The sequence below is a fragment of the Pinus tabuliformis genome, chromosome 2_2 (assembly GCF_031772625.1).
Source record: "Pinus tabuliformis cultivar Carrire ecotype Pingquan chromosome 2_2, CPIR1, whole genome shotgun sequence".
Taxonomy (NCBI): Eukaryota; Viridiplantae; Streptophyta; class Pinopsida; order Pinales; family Pinaceae; genus Pinus; species Pinus tabuliformis.
In genome coordinates, this window is record NC_142300.1 from 1,220,661,973 (window position 1) to 1,220,676,549 (window position 14,577).

Genomic DNA, 14,577 nt, shown 5'->3' on the forward strand with positions numbered 1-14,577 from the left:
AAACGTTCCTAGCAGAATAGTGGCTTAACACCAGCGTTACAAAATTACATCAGTTTAGAACCAGAGTCATCATCATGACTTGAGAAGCAAAATGGCTTCTAATTTATAGATAAATCCTCCAAGTGGAAAATAATGGCTAGTTGGCTTGATCCTTGTCAAAATAATCTCGACCGTTGATAAATATTTGATTATCTTTTAATCTTTGTCGTCGAAAATATTTAATTTTGAGGAATTTTTGAATTTCTCTCAAAAACCATTTTTTATTAATCCAAAAATAAATATTTTGGATTAATTTCCTCAAAATTTTGACTTTGACTTAACCACCAAGGTCCAAGGGCTCAATTTTTCTTAAAATATCCATTTTTGCCTTAGTGGGGGACCTCCAAAAATTAACTTCTTTTTGACCCACAAATTTTTTTGGTCATTTTCCACTTAGAGAAATTAATTTCTCTAAAATTAATTTTTTGATTCTAAATTAATTAATTTTCTAGCTTAGGATTTAATTTTATTTTGCTAGAAAAATTAATTAATTGACACAAGAGGGGATTAATTATTTTTCCACCCTCAATATTTTAGCCATGGTGTCTAAGTATGAGGGACCATGCACTAAAATATTTTTTACATCAAATAATTACAAATTCAACCCTCAAAGCGGGAATACTTCTTTACATGTAGACCCTCAAAATAATTACCCAATTCTACGACACAATATGATCTAGTAGACAAAGTGATTTGTAATAAAATAATTTAGCCAAATAGCTTAAATTATTCCCAAACCACTTTTACAAAGACTCAACATAACACTGAGACTCACCTAAGATCTCGTCAATGAATTCCAACCTAGCTTTTAAGTTTAAACTGGAGGAAAAACTTTGTCGATTATCCGTATTTAAAAGCACACATAATGTGGTGAGGTTAAAAAACCTCCTCGGATGAAATTCGTCACCAAAATCATAGGCTTACGTAGGTTGTTACATAATTAAAAGGTCGTACTAGCATCATTTACATTACAATTTGTAGAAATTGGGTTTACAATGACAATTTGCTCATTGATGATCCTGAACTTTGAAAGATTTTGTACAACTACTTCCTTGGACTTGTGACAAAATGGGTGCAACATCTAGCTCTATACGGGGACACGTTGCTTCATCGAAGTGACGTGAGAATCCAAAATCTTGTATCCAAGAAAAAAGAAGTCCATCAACTAGATATCCGCTCATAAAATTCATCATGCAAATATAGAATATCTATTGGAATAGAAAAATCTACTCTAACAAACTGGGAAGTAAAGACATATAACATAAGTATATAAAAAGAGAACTAACTAATGACATAAATGAAAGGGAGTAAAGCTAGAGACACTATACAAAGAATGCCCAATGGCATCAGGGGTCATCCTTGTGTATACTGAGCATTTGTCGACTCTCAGGTAGGTTTGTGGGTTGCTTCTCCGATGTGCCATGGTGAATTCTGAAGATTCTAAGACTTTGACTTATCTGAATATCAAGTTGCTCTTGACCATCAGATGGATCAAACCTCCTCCTTCTTCTTTTCCGTCTTTTACTTTTGTTTCCGACATGTTGTGATTTGTTGGAAGTCCCTTATGCTTCCTTCTAGATCCTTTGGTCTAAGTTGAAGCTCCTTGACTTGTGTCTTTTCCATTATTTGCAGCTCATTTTTAAGAGTGACCTTTTCATTTCTCATGGCACCCATTTGGTTAGAATCTTCATCCTTCATAGCATTAATCTCCTTGGCATGGTTTTCCTCCATGTTCATCAACTGGTCTTGCATAGTGGTCATTTGATTAGAATGATTAATTTCCATGGTCTTCAATTCCTCAGCATGTTGTTCTTCCATGGCTAATGACCTATTCTGAAGACTGACTTCCCTGTCTTGCATAGAGCTCATTTCTTTCTTATGATTTTCCTTTATGGTGCTCAACTCCTCAACATGCTTTTCTTCTATAGTTGACAACTTGGTGTGCAAGAAAGAACAAAGAGCCGCATCTTGACATCTTCATAACGTCGAGAATCACAGAACATTTCCATACAACGAGTAAACTTTATGAGATGATTTCTAGCAGCGATTGCATTATTACCGGCGAAGGAAGGCAATTTATTAATGGCATTTTCTAAAATATCTTGAGGAATGTTAGTAAAACGACAAGGGGCAAACAAGTCATTCATGATGACTTGCTTTAAATGGAAAAGGGGCCAATTGACATAAGAGAGAGATCCTTTTCAAGAAAAACAAGAAATCCACAAGAAGCGAGCTTCTAGCAGAAATTTTTGAAAGAAATGAAAGAAGTGAAGTCGCCACTTGAACATGAATCTAACTCCAAAATTCAAAAGGCAAAAACCGAAAAGTTAGTCAAGAATCAAGAAGAGAGAAACAAGTGGATGTCATGGAGGGCTTCCTGTCCCAGAAAATGAATGCTTACTAGAATGTAATTTGTTCAACCAAGTTCTGAGAGTGAGGTTGACCAAGCTACCATGATTTCTTCTAGTGCAAGCGTTTGTGAATGGATGAAAAAGTGGAGTCGCCACCCAAACAAGAAACTAACCCAAATGCCCAGGTGCTAAAGGTGCGGAAAAAAATTGATGAGAGGATTTGTGAAGGAAAGATGAAAGGATGATAAGATTGGAAAGGATGACAACGACGCCAAAAAATGTGCCGCTTGCCAAGCTAATGAAAAAATGGAGAGAAAGATGAAAGATAGAGGAAATGTTGTTGAAGCGTCGAGAACAAGATAAACGTATCGTCAACAATGGCGCCAAAAAATGTGTTGCTTGACAGGTTGATGAAAAGGATGAGAAATCCAAAAATGATGTAACGAAAAGGATGTCGAGAGAACCAGGATCAAAAAATTGCTCCCTGGCAACGTTGCCAAAAAATGTTGTCGCTCAAATTGTACAGGGACTGCGACAATGAATCAAGGCAGGGGTTGTCACTCTTATCCCTGCCCTTTCCGTTTTAGCAGCCCCCCAACAAAAGGTTATGGGGGGGGGTAGTCCCTATGAAATGAGAGAATGCAAGACCCATTGGCAACCAACAAGTCTAGGACACAAGATTGAATGGCCTGGCCACTTGATTGATTTTAGCAGGTTTGAAAGATTTGATTAGATTTATATGTGAGACCAATGCCTTATGGAGTCAACTACTTGCTTTAGATCAATCCTATAAGCTAGGTGTAATGCAAGAATGTTCGTTTATTTTAATTAAATGCCTAGCTAAGTAAATCCCTTAATCCCTAGATGTTTTGAGGCTAGACTCAAAAGTAAGTGGCAGAAAGAAGTCAAAGTGAAGCAAACAAAGGCTTGGTTAATGATATCTCTCCTTGAATTCTAACGTACCTAATGCCTCCGACGCTGCAGAGACTATGGCTCTGACGACTGCAAGGTCACCGTTTTAACCAATAGAGAGGGTCTATCCTTCTCAAACTACAAGATGAAGAGTGGGCCTATCTCTCTATCAACTAAGCTTAGGCTTGCAGGTAAGTTGATTAACGAAAATCTAGGTCTAAAATGCAATGCAAGATGCTTGAGTGATCTTGAGTTAAAATTGTTTACGACTTTAAGTACTTAGTTATGATTATATTATGACAATAGTACTTAACAAAGAATTAAAAGACAATCTTAAACACAAGGTAAAGTGCCAATTTCGATAGTGCTTACGAGATATATCAATGTAACCAATGGACAATTTGCTCAAGTACTCAACAAGATAGATGCTCTTAAGAACAATTAACCAATATGTCAAATAGAGAATACCAACCATGAAATAATAATGGCAATAATGGCAACAAGAGCATTTATTTTACTTAGAACAATAAGCCAATGATTCTTCAATGAAAGATTGATTGAAAGAGAGAGACAATTAGATGTTTAACGTTCCAACTAGCAATTCTACAAGTTATGTCAACCAATTAACACAATGCCCATTTCATGTAATTAGATCCTCACTGTGCCATTCCTCCACCACCTGAGCTCGCCATGTTGTCCCTCGCCCATCTGCCATGATTTTATGTTTGAAGGTGGGCCTCCCGAACCTAAAGGTACGCCTTGTCATTTGGTAATTGAGTATTGTAGTTTGCTTATCATGGAGACTTCTAGGCATGGATTAATGGGGGTACTCAACGGAAATAATGGGCTAGGTCTGCGCTCTTGTCCTCTAGACCCCTTTTGCATATTAACCTTGGATTCTAGTCATGTGGGATCTCTTTTACTAACCATTTGGCTTTAGGGATGGTATTTCACGGGAAACCCTTATTTTGGTTGTGTGGTCCCACTCCCTTATCCGCATATATTACCCCGTTTCCACTCATTACTACCCCATTCATCATTTCTCCCAGCTGGGTCCACATTCCTCCATTGGGTCCACATAGGGTTAGCTCACCCCTTCCCCTTGCCACACCTTGGGTCAGGCTTGGAATGATGACCCGGAGGTTGATGCAACTAATAAGAAAGATAAAAGCATATTTGGCCACATTCAACAGAAAAATATACAACAAAATGCAAAAGATGGTTGGGACAAACACATTTAGCACGTGGGAAAAAGCCAATACATAAGCTCTACCCCATCATCATGGCCATCACCCTGATTCCTACATGTTCTATGAGCCTCCATTATCACATAGGAACCCATGATTGTCCCAACCCCTGGTAAGCATTGAACAGCCCAACCTTTAAAAGGGGTATTCACTGCTATATCTTATGCATCATGCTCTTACCCCTTGAGCCCCGAGCAATTAATAGAAAAAATCATAAAAAGGCAAATGGCATATAAAAAAAAGTGGAAAAATCAAGGTCAGGGCACCTCATGTACCACGATTGCTCCCTCCTATACATTATAAACCCAAGTGTGGGTTTCGCTCTTATTAGCTACCCTTGTACCCCAGCATGTGACCCAGGGTTGCCCCTTCTCATCCCCTACTTCATTCACCTATCTATCACATGCCACCACCTTTTGAAAGATGTACCTTAAACATATTATCCCCATTAGAAGAAGAAACCACCTAATAGGATACTTGGTTAACCCCATTTGGAGTTAGGAGACATTGGCACATCTCAAAGCCCATTATGGAAGAGCAGGCCATTATGAAGTCCCCCCCTGTGGTCCATGGTTGGTAAGCTCATGTACTCGATTTCCCTAATGACTTCTTGTACTAAAAGGCTAGGGGACGCATTGGATCTTATGCAGGATTGCAGATGGTCTCCATCTTGGGTTTGGTCTCCCTATACAGGGTCCTAATCCTCCAGAGGGCTACATTGGTACATGTAGGGTGTGTGTTGAGAGCCATGGGCCTCCACAACAGTAGACAGCACTCCATGGATCCTCGAAGATGATCAGAGATGCTCGAGATACTGCCATTGGACGAGGATGATGCACCTGGTTTAACTTTGCCTAGCCGGCCCCAAAGATGTACCATGCACTTCGCAGTTGACCCAGGACTTGTAGGATGATGTGGCATCCCCTACACCATCATCAGAGCCCTTGCAGACGATCTACAGGCATCTTCGACCCATTTGGAGACCCGTGAGGTTATTACTGTGCCCCCACACCCATTGGGAGCACCATAGGTTATCCATCACTTTTTGAGGGTCCTTTTCATTATGGCACCCATGGACCTCATTAGGCCACCTAAAGGGCCCTACGACATACATAGATTATTATTTGACCTCTTGAAGGGCTTATTCTTTCATTTGTGAGCTCGTTTGGTGGGTTTGTCCCCAAATGTTTAATTATTAGAACATTATTTTATTTTTGAGGCTTATGTAGGCTAAGGAGGTTAATTTGAACTCCTCAATAGTGTATAAATACAAGCGAGATGAGTTCATTATCTCATCATCACTTTGGATTGGATCTATTCTCTCTCTTGAGAATTTCACACTGTTGATCAAAATTATCATTGATGTCAAAATGAACATTAAGAAGCCCTAATAATGATTGTTGAAGGTCACACTTGGAGCCCTAATGAAGAAGCCCTCCCTTATGCCTAGATTCATGACACCTTGCTCTAATGACTTAATGCATGAAGAATCCTAAACCCCAAGGTCTGTACTACAATTCTTGGACTGTCATAAAGAAAAATATTTTTGTTGACATTTGAGACATCATTTTAAAATGACTCTTTCACCAGCTTGTAGAGGATAATTTTCCCTTTCCAACAAGCCCTTACTCATCCTCTAATTCCTCTTAGTTTGAGAGAAAATGATTTTTTAAGATGAAATATTATATTATTTATGCTAGCCGACCTAAGCCTACCTATGCACAAGTCAGCGCCACACCCAACAAACACGTCTATTCGTTGAAGGGAAAAACTTGAAGATCATCACATGAATATAGAACAGCGAGAAGAGTTCACAACTCATGAACTAAGGAGGCCGAGGAAGCCTTAAAAAGCTTAAATGTTTGGGTTAAATCTGTGATTAGGTCATCTTGAAGACCTCGGACTTAAAGAAGTGAAGACCTCAGAACCTTACCTGTGATACACTTAACTCGGATTGGTGACCAGTGTTGGAGACTCATTGAAAGATTGATGTGAAGACCTTAGTAGCTCGGATTTGTGGATAAGAACAGCTCGTACAGCTACCTAAGCATTGTTGCTCAGACTTGTGGTCATATGCCTCTGACCACATACCTTCAATCATAGACATCGGACCTATGATTACAGTGACCTGTTGCTACTTGTGACATCAAACTCGGATTACTGAATTCGGATTGTTGACCAGTTGTGGACTGAACTTGGATAAGGATTTGTGACAGGTGCCTCAGGCTCGGACTGTGGAAGAAACTTACACCTCGAACCTATGACACAAGTGCAGTTACATCAGTAAGCTTAGACAGCTGACCTGTGGAGAAATAAGGAGGGTCGGACTCTACCTTACCTCGGACCATTGTTTAGTTCTATGTTAACACTTGTTGGATATTGGTACCTCAGTCTAGTGCTTGGACAGTTGCCTTAACCACAGATCTGTGTACTGTCACAAGCATTGTTTACAAGCTTGGACCACCTCATGTCGGATTTGTTGAAGAAGTGTTGACCTGGTTGTGGAGAAGTACTTAAGTAACTCGGATTGCAGACTTGTGATGAATAGTGAACATTGATAAACAGTGAACAGTGAAGAACATTGGAGGTGTATGGAGATTTGAGCAGTGAAGAACCTTGAACCTAGAACAGTGATGAACTTTAAGGTTTGAACAAGTGAAGAGCTTGAAGATCTTGGATAGTGAACAAGGTGGAAGTCTGGTGGTGTTTTATGGAGTGTTAGGGTATTCTGACACATAGGAAATAGTTAAGTTTAACTTGGTCTAGTGTAGAGTTAGGTAAAGTGTGTTTCTTTACTATGTACTTTTGTAACTTACAATCTGACGGTCACGATATGTTCTAGACATGAAGTGATCCGACGATTCATTCTCTCCTCGGTATTACCGACACTTGATCCGTGGCTTAACACCTGATTGGTCCATGATCTCTATTTAAAAAGCATGGATGGTCATTTGTAATGTGACCGTTCATGAGAGAAGCTTATGTAAATTTCTTTCTTTTATTAATAAATTGCCTGAAGTAGTCGCATTGGCTCAGGTCGTGCACTATTTCCTTCTTTGAGGGTTTTAACCACGTCAAGAATATTGGTGTATTGATATGTGATCTATTTGTGAGCAGTGTCCTTTGGTGTTCTGTCTGAGAAACTTACCCTGTAAATTCCTACATGGAGCAGTTGTTCAACTATTAAAGTAAGTCATTCATACATTCTATTTGTTAAAATTTGAAGGGTTGGAGCCTCTTAAATATAAGGTTGGGGCCTTGATGAAGATAGGGTTGGAGCCCTAGTGGTTGGAGCCTCAAAAAGCCCAAGTTGGAGCTTGGCAACAGGTTGGAGCCTGGTGAATTGAAGGGTTGGTGCCCTCAACATTATTGTACTCAAACTATTGTAAAAAGAGGCTTGGTGTCCTCATTTGTTCCTAATAAAATTCCTATTATTTATTTTCTTATTGTAATTGTGAAGGATCCTAAATGGCATTAATTACAACAATTGAAAGAAATATTGATTCACCCCCCTCAGTATTTCAACATGCACTTTTTCTTGGAGCATGAATTGGAGCTTTATGGATGAATTTTAATGTGTGGAATTGGTTTATCTTGTCTTGGAGCTTCTCTATTGTCAAATTGTGGATGGTTGGATATACTCTATTACATGTAAGTACATGCTTCTAATGTTATTCTTGTTTTACTTTGTCATATACATTGTACTGGTATTTTCGCTACTTCTAGGGCTAATTGTTGCATGCATTTACTGCTTAAATTGTGGAATTTTGTTTCTATATGGCATCTCTCAATGTATGGGCCATGTAATGTGAATGAAATCTCCTAGGGGTAAATTCTATCAACAAATTTATCTTGATAAGCCATCATCTTTTGCACATCGAAGTATAAAAGCTGCAAAATTGCTTCTCTTTGACCTAGAAGGCTAGCGAAGTAGTCCTCAGGCCTCCTTGACTGGGAATTAAAGGTCCTCACTCATATTCACCATAGACACCATTCTCCCAAGACTAAGGCACTGATCTACCAAGAGGTGGTCACCTAAAACCATACCCTTTTCACCTTTTCCTAGGTCTAGCCAAATTGTGTCACCTAGGGCTTCATTTTCACAGCAAACTATCCCTCCAAAAAGTGCAATCTCTTAGCCTCTCCTGCATTGGTGTCTCCTCAAGACCTCATCCAAATTTGAGGCCATTCCGACGGTGGAGTTGTGAGAAATGTAAAGCCCTAGCTCCTAGATCAAACTTTGCCCTAGCATCCTAGTGCCTCATAGGATCAATTCAACACCTTTAAGTGAAAATTCTATCCTTTCCTTGTCTCATCATTGGTTGCCATATTCTTTCCTCCTATCCTAGACTGGGTCCTTGGTCCCGTAGCCATTCTTCAAGAACCCTTTTCAATAAGGATTTAGGGATTGGGAAACTCTTTCACAAATCATATCCCTTAGGTACCTTGCTTAGAAAGCAAGAAAGCTCTATCCTTCAACCTCTTGAAAGGAATCATTTGGGTCACAACACATCCATTCATGACTATATCTTTCATTGGTGACTCCATAATGGTCTCATCAGTGAAAATCCCCTTAGCTGACCTATGTCTCCATTTGTCGCCCTTGGTCTAGCATTTGCCCTTTAGGGATCCCCTTTAGGTCCCTTGCTAGTTTGAGTGGTAACAGGACCCTCTCAAATATTCCTGAAAGCCCACACATGAATAGCTCCATGTGTGAGTAATGGGAACCCATTGTGAATGATCATTATAAGTCCACAACTCTAAATTGACCCCAGGAGGTACCAAGAAGGATGACAAATTATACAGTGATCCATTTCAGATCAGTTTCTATCCATTCTCTAAGCGTCCAGACTCCAGACCTGTTTCTTAGAGCTGTCTTACTCCCTATCTCTTGACAGGTTTGTTATTTCATAGCAAAAGATAATGCATCTCAATTCTCATTATTTGTATTTATACTTCACAACAAACAATCAAAAGGACAAACATTACTATGCTGGAGCCAAATTAGACTCAACCACACTCCCAAGTAAAAAGTATTTTAAATAAAGTGAAAAACATGAAATTAGCAGATTCTACTTGTCCATGGAAATCATAGAGATAATTGAAATAAATTCCTGTGTCATTCCATCTAAATAGGATCCATTTGATTATTTCAACCTCAGAATGATAAGAAAAAAAGACCATTATACTTACGAAAGAAAATAGGGAAAACTGTCAAGTGAAACATCAATATCCTTCCATTTTGTCAGTGCCCGCTGAAGTATCTCTCTATAGATCTGACATTCTTTTGGCTTGTGTGGTGTCTTTTTCATCTTTTCTGATTTGAGACGATGCCTTTGTTCTCTCTGTTCTTTTTTTCTTCTGACTTGAAGTGCAGTATAGAAAGCACCAAAAGCATACGGAAAACCTATTGAAGTAATAGTAGCAGCAGTGCCTGCAGCAATTCCCACTGCAAGAGCAAGTAGTACAGCTCGATCAAGTCTCCCATCCATCAGATTCTGCACAGAGATGTGAATCAGATACTAAATAGCATTCCTTATTCAATATGCACATTATTTGCATGAGAAAAAAACTGAACAAAATTCTAGTGTAGAAACCATGACTTGCTCACATAACCAAACAAAAATTAAAAATAATGGACAAAAGCAATTTGTAGTTACCAAATTCTACAGCCTTAAGAATATGTGCAGCTTTGCATGAGAAGAAAACTGACAGAACTTTAGTGTAAAAATCATGAGGCACTCACACAAGCCCCCAAAAACACCAAAGAAAATTCAAAGACAAAGGGCAATTTCTAATTACCAATTTGCATAGCCATGAGAATCAATTATAAGTATACTTCTCTATTAATGTCCATCATTGTACAAGTCATTCATAAAATAGTCTGTAAAATTATATTCAGTTATTAAGAAATAGCTAGACAGTATAGGTAAATATGCTCAAAAAAAACTTGTATTCTTGCATGTGCCCAATAATACTGGGATATAAACAATTCTTTCTGCCTTGTTCATAAACCAAGAGTACTGAAATTGCCCAATTTTACAAGGGTAAATTTTGTGATAGTTCAGACTTTTAACTAAAAGGATTTCAAGATAGATTTTATTAATGTCCAATAAATGACCACAAAGAGTTCAATGGGACTGCTAAGTACATCAGTGTTGAATATGAATAAAAGGATTTCGTTAATGTAGGATTATAGATGTGTATTAAGAAATATCTTGACAGCTTAAATAACTATCCTCAAAACAAAACTTACAATCTTGTGTGTGCCACTATGTAAAGGTCATAAACGCATAATCAAAGCAAATCTAATCTACACTACATAAAATCTATAGTTGACCACAAAGAGGTCAATGGGGTTGCTAACTACACGAGTGTTGAATACAAAGCCGGGGTGTAAATGTCATAAAAGCATGCATACTCAAAGCAAATCTAATTTATACTACATAAGATACTAGTCTAGATCAAGAAGCAGTAAACAAAATTGTATCATAAATACATGCAAGTACTGCTGCGAACACCTAAACCCCTGTGGAGGATGTGTTGCATGGAGGTACACAGGACGGAACCTCAATGGCCCCCATTGCTATCTTCTGCAGATGAGGAGCAGGAGGGAAAGCTTCCCTCCCCTGAGTCAGATCTCCCAACATCTACATCTATCCTAACATTCAAGACCGTAGAGAAAAAGCTCTTGATAAATGGCTTATTGAACAACATGGAATAGATGGTTTAGGGAATGTCTTGTTATTTGGATGATGTACTTAGCTATAGAGATATGAAGTCATTGTTTGGTGCCATGAGCACCATCCAGGGATATGAGACAACATCTCCATAAAGGTATCGCTAATGGAACATGGATGACCTCTTGGGATCTCACAAATATAATGACTGATATGGTATTGTTGTCTATCTACCTCTTGGTGCCTCTGATAGGAGCACCAAGAAGAAAGATGTGATCGTCCAATAGGTATCTAGTCTGGGCGGTGGTGGCTAGAGTCTGCGGCATCTTAGTCTGAAAGCCTCCCTGGTGTCTCTAATTTGGATACCAAAAGGAGGGCAGGGAATTCTAGGTCTCTTGTAGAAGGTGGAACAATGGAAAATGAAGTGCTCCTCCATCTTGGTCTCCTAAAAATAGCAAGGTTGGCAAACTTGTCTCCCTGTGCAATGTGATGATCAATTTCAATCCAAAGCCAATGACAACTACGTTAGATTTTGTATTTCGGACAGGTGTTCTAGTCTCAGGAGGTGTCCATGAGGCTAAGAGCACAAGAGAATTAATTATCTCCAAGCCTGGTTTATTTTTCTATGGGAAAATGTCTTAATTAGAATATTAACCAGTTTTTAATTATTTTCCTAAGTCTAACTTAGGAAAACAATATAGTTAATCAATATTAATTAAGACAAGTCTATTTCTCTCTAGTGACTTCTAGAAAAGTGACTTGATGGAGCCAAGATGATCTTAGCCATCGACAAGATTAGATCTTGGCCATTGATTTCTCAATGAGAGATTATAAAAGGAAGTCGATGGGCATCTTGCATATCATAGCAAATGAGCAAAGGCGCAGTCATAGCGTAGGGTTTGACAATAGCGAGGGTTTCAGCAGTGATTGAGAAGATTTGCTAGAGAGATTTTTTCACAGTGTTTTCCAGTTTCTAAGAGAAAGAAGGAAGTCGAATTATTTCTACAAAGGGAGGCCGAATTAGCTAGTGCGAGTTGTCAATTTACCAGTGCGAGTTGTTGGGGACTGCCAGTTGCTAGAGAGAATTGTTGGAGGCAGTGCAAGTTGTTGGCAGCAGTTTATCTTGCAAGATTGTTTTCCCAGAGGCAGTGTGAATTGCTAGGAAGGCCATTGCGCATTTTCAGTGCGAATTGCCAATTAGAGGCCGAGTTTAATTGCAGAGGTTCAATTTTGTCAATAGAAGTGAAGAAAATTTGCTTATCGGAGCTTCACCAGTATACAGCAAGCAGTTGTAATAATTTTCAATCGTAGATTTGTTGAAGAATAATAAAACCCTCATAAGAAAAACTAGTTTTCCCCGCATTGGGGTTTTTCCAGGGACAATTGTCCAACAATCTTGGTGTCTAGTTTATGCGTGTAGTTTTCTCAATTCTTGTGATTTATTAATTGGTGAATATTGCAGGAGTGTTTTTATTCAATATTTGCAGTAAATTAATTTGATGGGACAAATAATCGTTTAAAAGATAGGAGAATAATTACCAGTTTAACTGCTATAGAATTTTCACAAACTAACCACCCACTTGTTAATTTCTGATAACAATGGTATGTTCTATGCTTAAGCACAATTTACTTCAATGTTCCTTTAGCAGCCCAGTGACAATTTCCAATTATATCCAGTAGCAATCACATTTAACTTATAAACATTGATAGTAAATTCAGATAGAACATAAAATCATATGCAGAAAACAAGCCAAGACAAGAGGGCACAAGATGTGGCAGATGCCAGGGACAAACCCCAATGTGGGGAAACCCTTTGATCAAATCTTCTTATTATTCTTCAATAGTTCAGCACAGAGAGAGTACAAATATCATAAGTAGAAGCCCAAAACAGATCTGCCAAATCAGCAGTCAATGCAGCCCTAAACAGAAAGTCAACAGCGATCAAAGCTGCCCCAAAACGCCCTCCAAGCAGCTCGGCCATCAGCAGTCCAATTCGGCCTTCCAAGAGAGTCAAAGTCTGCCCAAAACAATTCAATCAAACCCAGTCAAAGGAGAAAGAAACACTGCTGTAATTTTCTGCGGTCAAATCTGAAGTCAACCTGAAGTCAACACTGGTCAAATTGTCCCAAACTCCTCAATTTATGTGCCAATAAATGCGGCCTAGAGAAATCAGAATTCTGGCCCAAAAACAGAAGTCAAAGATTGTCAAATCTCCATTGGTCAACGCTGGAAGGAAGCTCTGAAATTTTTGCCTATTTTGACCCAGAAAAACTTGGCCTCCTGCCACATGTGCGAAGAAGAGAGAGGTTGCCTCCAAGTGGTACAAACCAAACAAGAGAAGAGAGAGATGATGTGATGTGTGATGATGTCCAAATGAGAGAAGGGTCACTCTTATTTATACAATTCATTGAGGGTGAGGAGACCCATCCATTGGGCTTCATGAGCCTACATTTGACTGAGGCCGACCTTGACAATTTGTCCATAGGAAAAATAAATTCAAAATTCCATTTCTGCTTGTCAAAACGAGATGATCTTTATATCAAAATTGTACCTCCCCAAAAAAGGAATCCAATGCAATAATCATCTCCATCATATGAGTTGTCCTAAGGTGGAAGTTGGCCCTCGTTGCCAATTTTAACACTCCCTCTCAACTAGGGAGAATTGCACCTACCAATCCATCATCATGCCAACCTGTCATCCTGAACCATCATGCCATCACTACCCTGCTCTGTTGAACCATGAAGTAATAATGAAGAAGAAGTGATTGAGAGTGTATCATACCACTCTCCACTGACTAAATTCAGTCCTTGATCCCAAATCAAGTTGTTGAACACCATGCATCCTAGTCATAAGGAGTACAACAGTACACGATGCGTCCATTCATAGTGGCATGGCCCCTAACCATCTTTTCCCAACTCATTGGCCAAATGAGAGGTACTTCCCATGAGTCTCAAACTCTATGGGTAGGATGGGTGTCAAGGCATCAGCAGGAGAAGGTGAACCACTCATCCTATGCATATATCAATCGTAGGGAAGGTGAACCACTCACCCTACACACATGTCAACCATAATGGGGTATCACAGGGGAAGGTGAACCACTCACCCTGTATCCAACGCACCACTAGGGGAAGGTGAATCACTCATCTGTCCTGATGTGTTGTAGCCTAACTGCTCCCTGTTGTACCATATCCCAAATAAAGTGGTACTTGATATCAATGTGCTTGGAGCGGTCGTGGAACACAGGATTCTTTGATAGGCGAATCCCACTAGTTGTCGCAGATCGCGATGGTATCTAGCACATGCTCAAATAGCTCATTAAAGAGCTTCCTCAACCAAACTACTTCACAA

The 14,577-nt window shown here is 39.1% G+C and overlaps 1 protein-coding gene across 3 annotated transcripts in view; it reads right to left on the reverse strand.

The window, feature by feature from the left end:
• LOC149197887 (uncharacterized) overlaps positions 1-14,577 on the reverse strand; it is a 408,075-nt gene that overhangs the window by 372,170 nt on the left and 21,328 nt on the right. For all 3 annotated transcript variants that reach the window (XM_089406020.1, XM_089406021.1, XM_089406019.1), the window contains exon 2: positions 9,743-10,047. In XM_089406020.1, the coding sequence (XP_089262146.1) occupies positions 9,743-10,047 (305 nt within the window). The remainder of the gene's footprint in view (positions 1-9,742; positions 10,048-14,577) is intronic.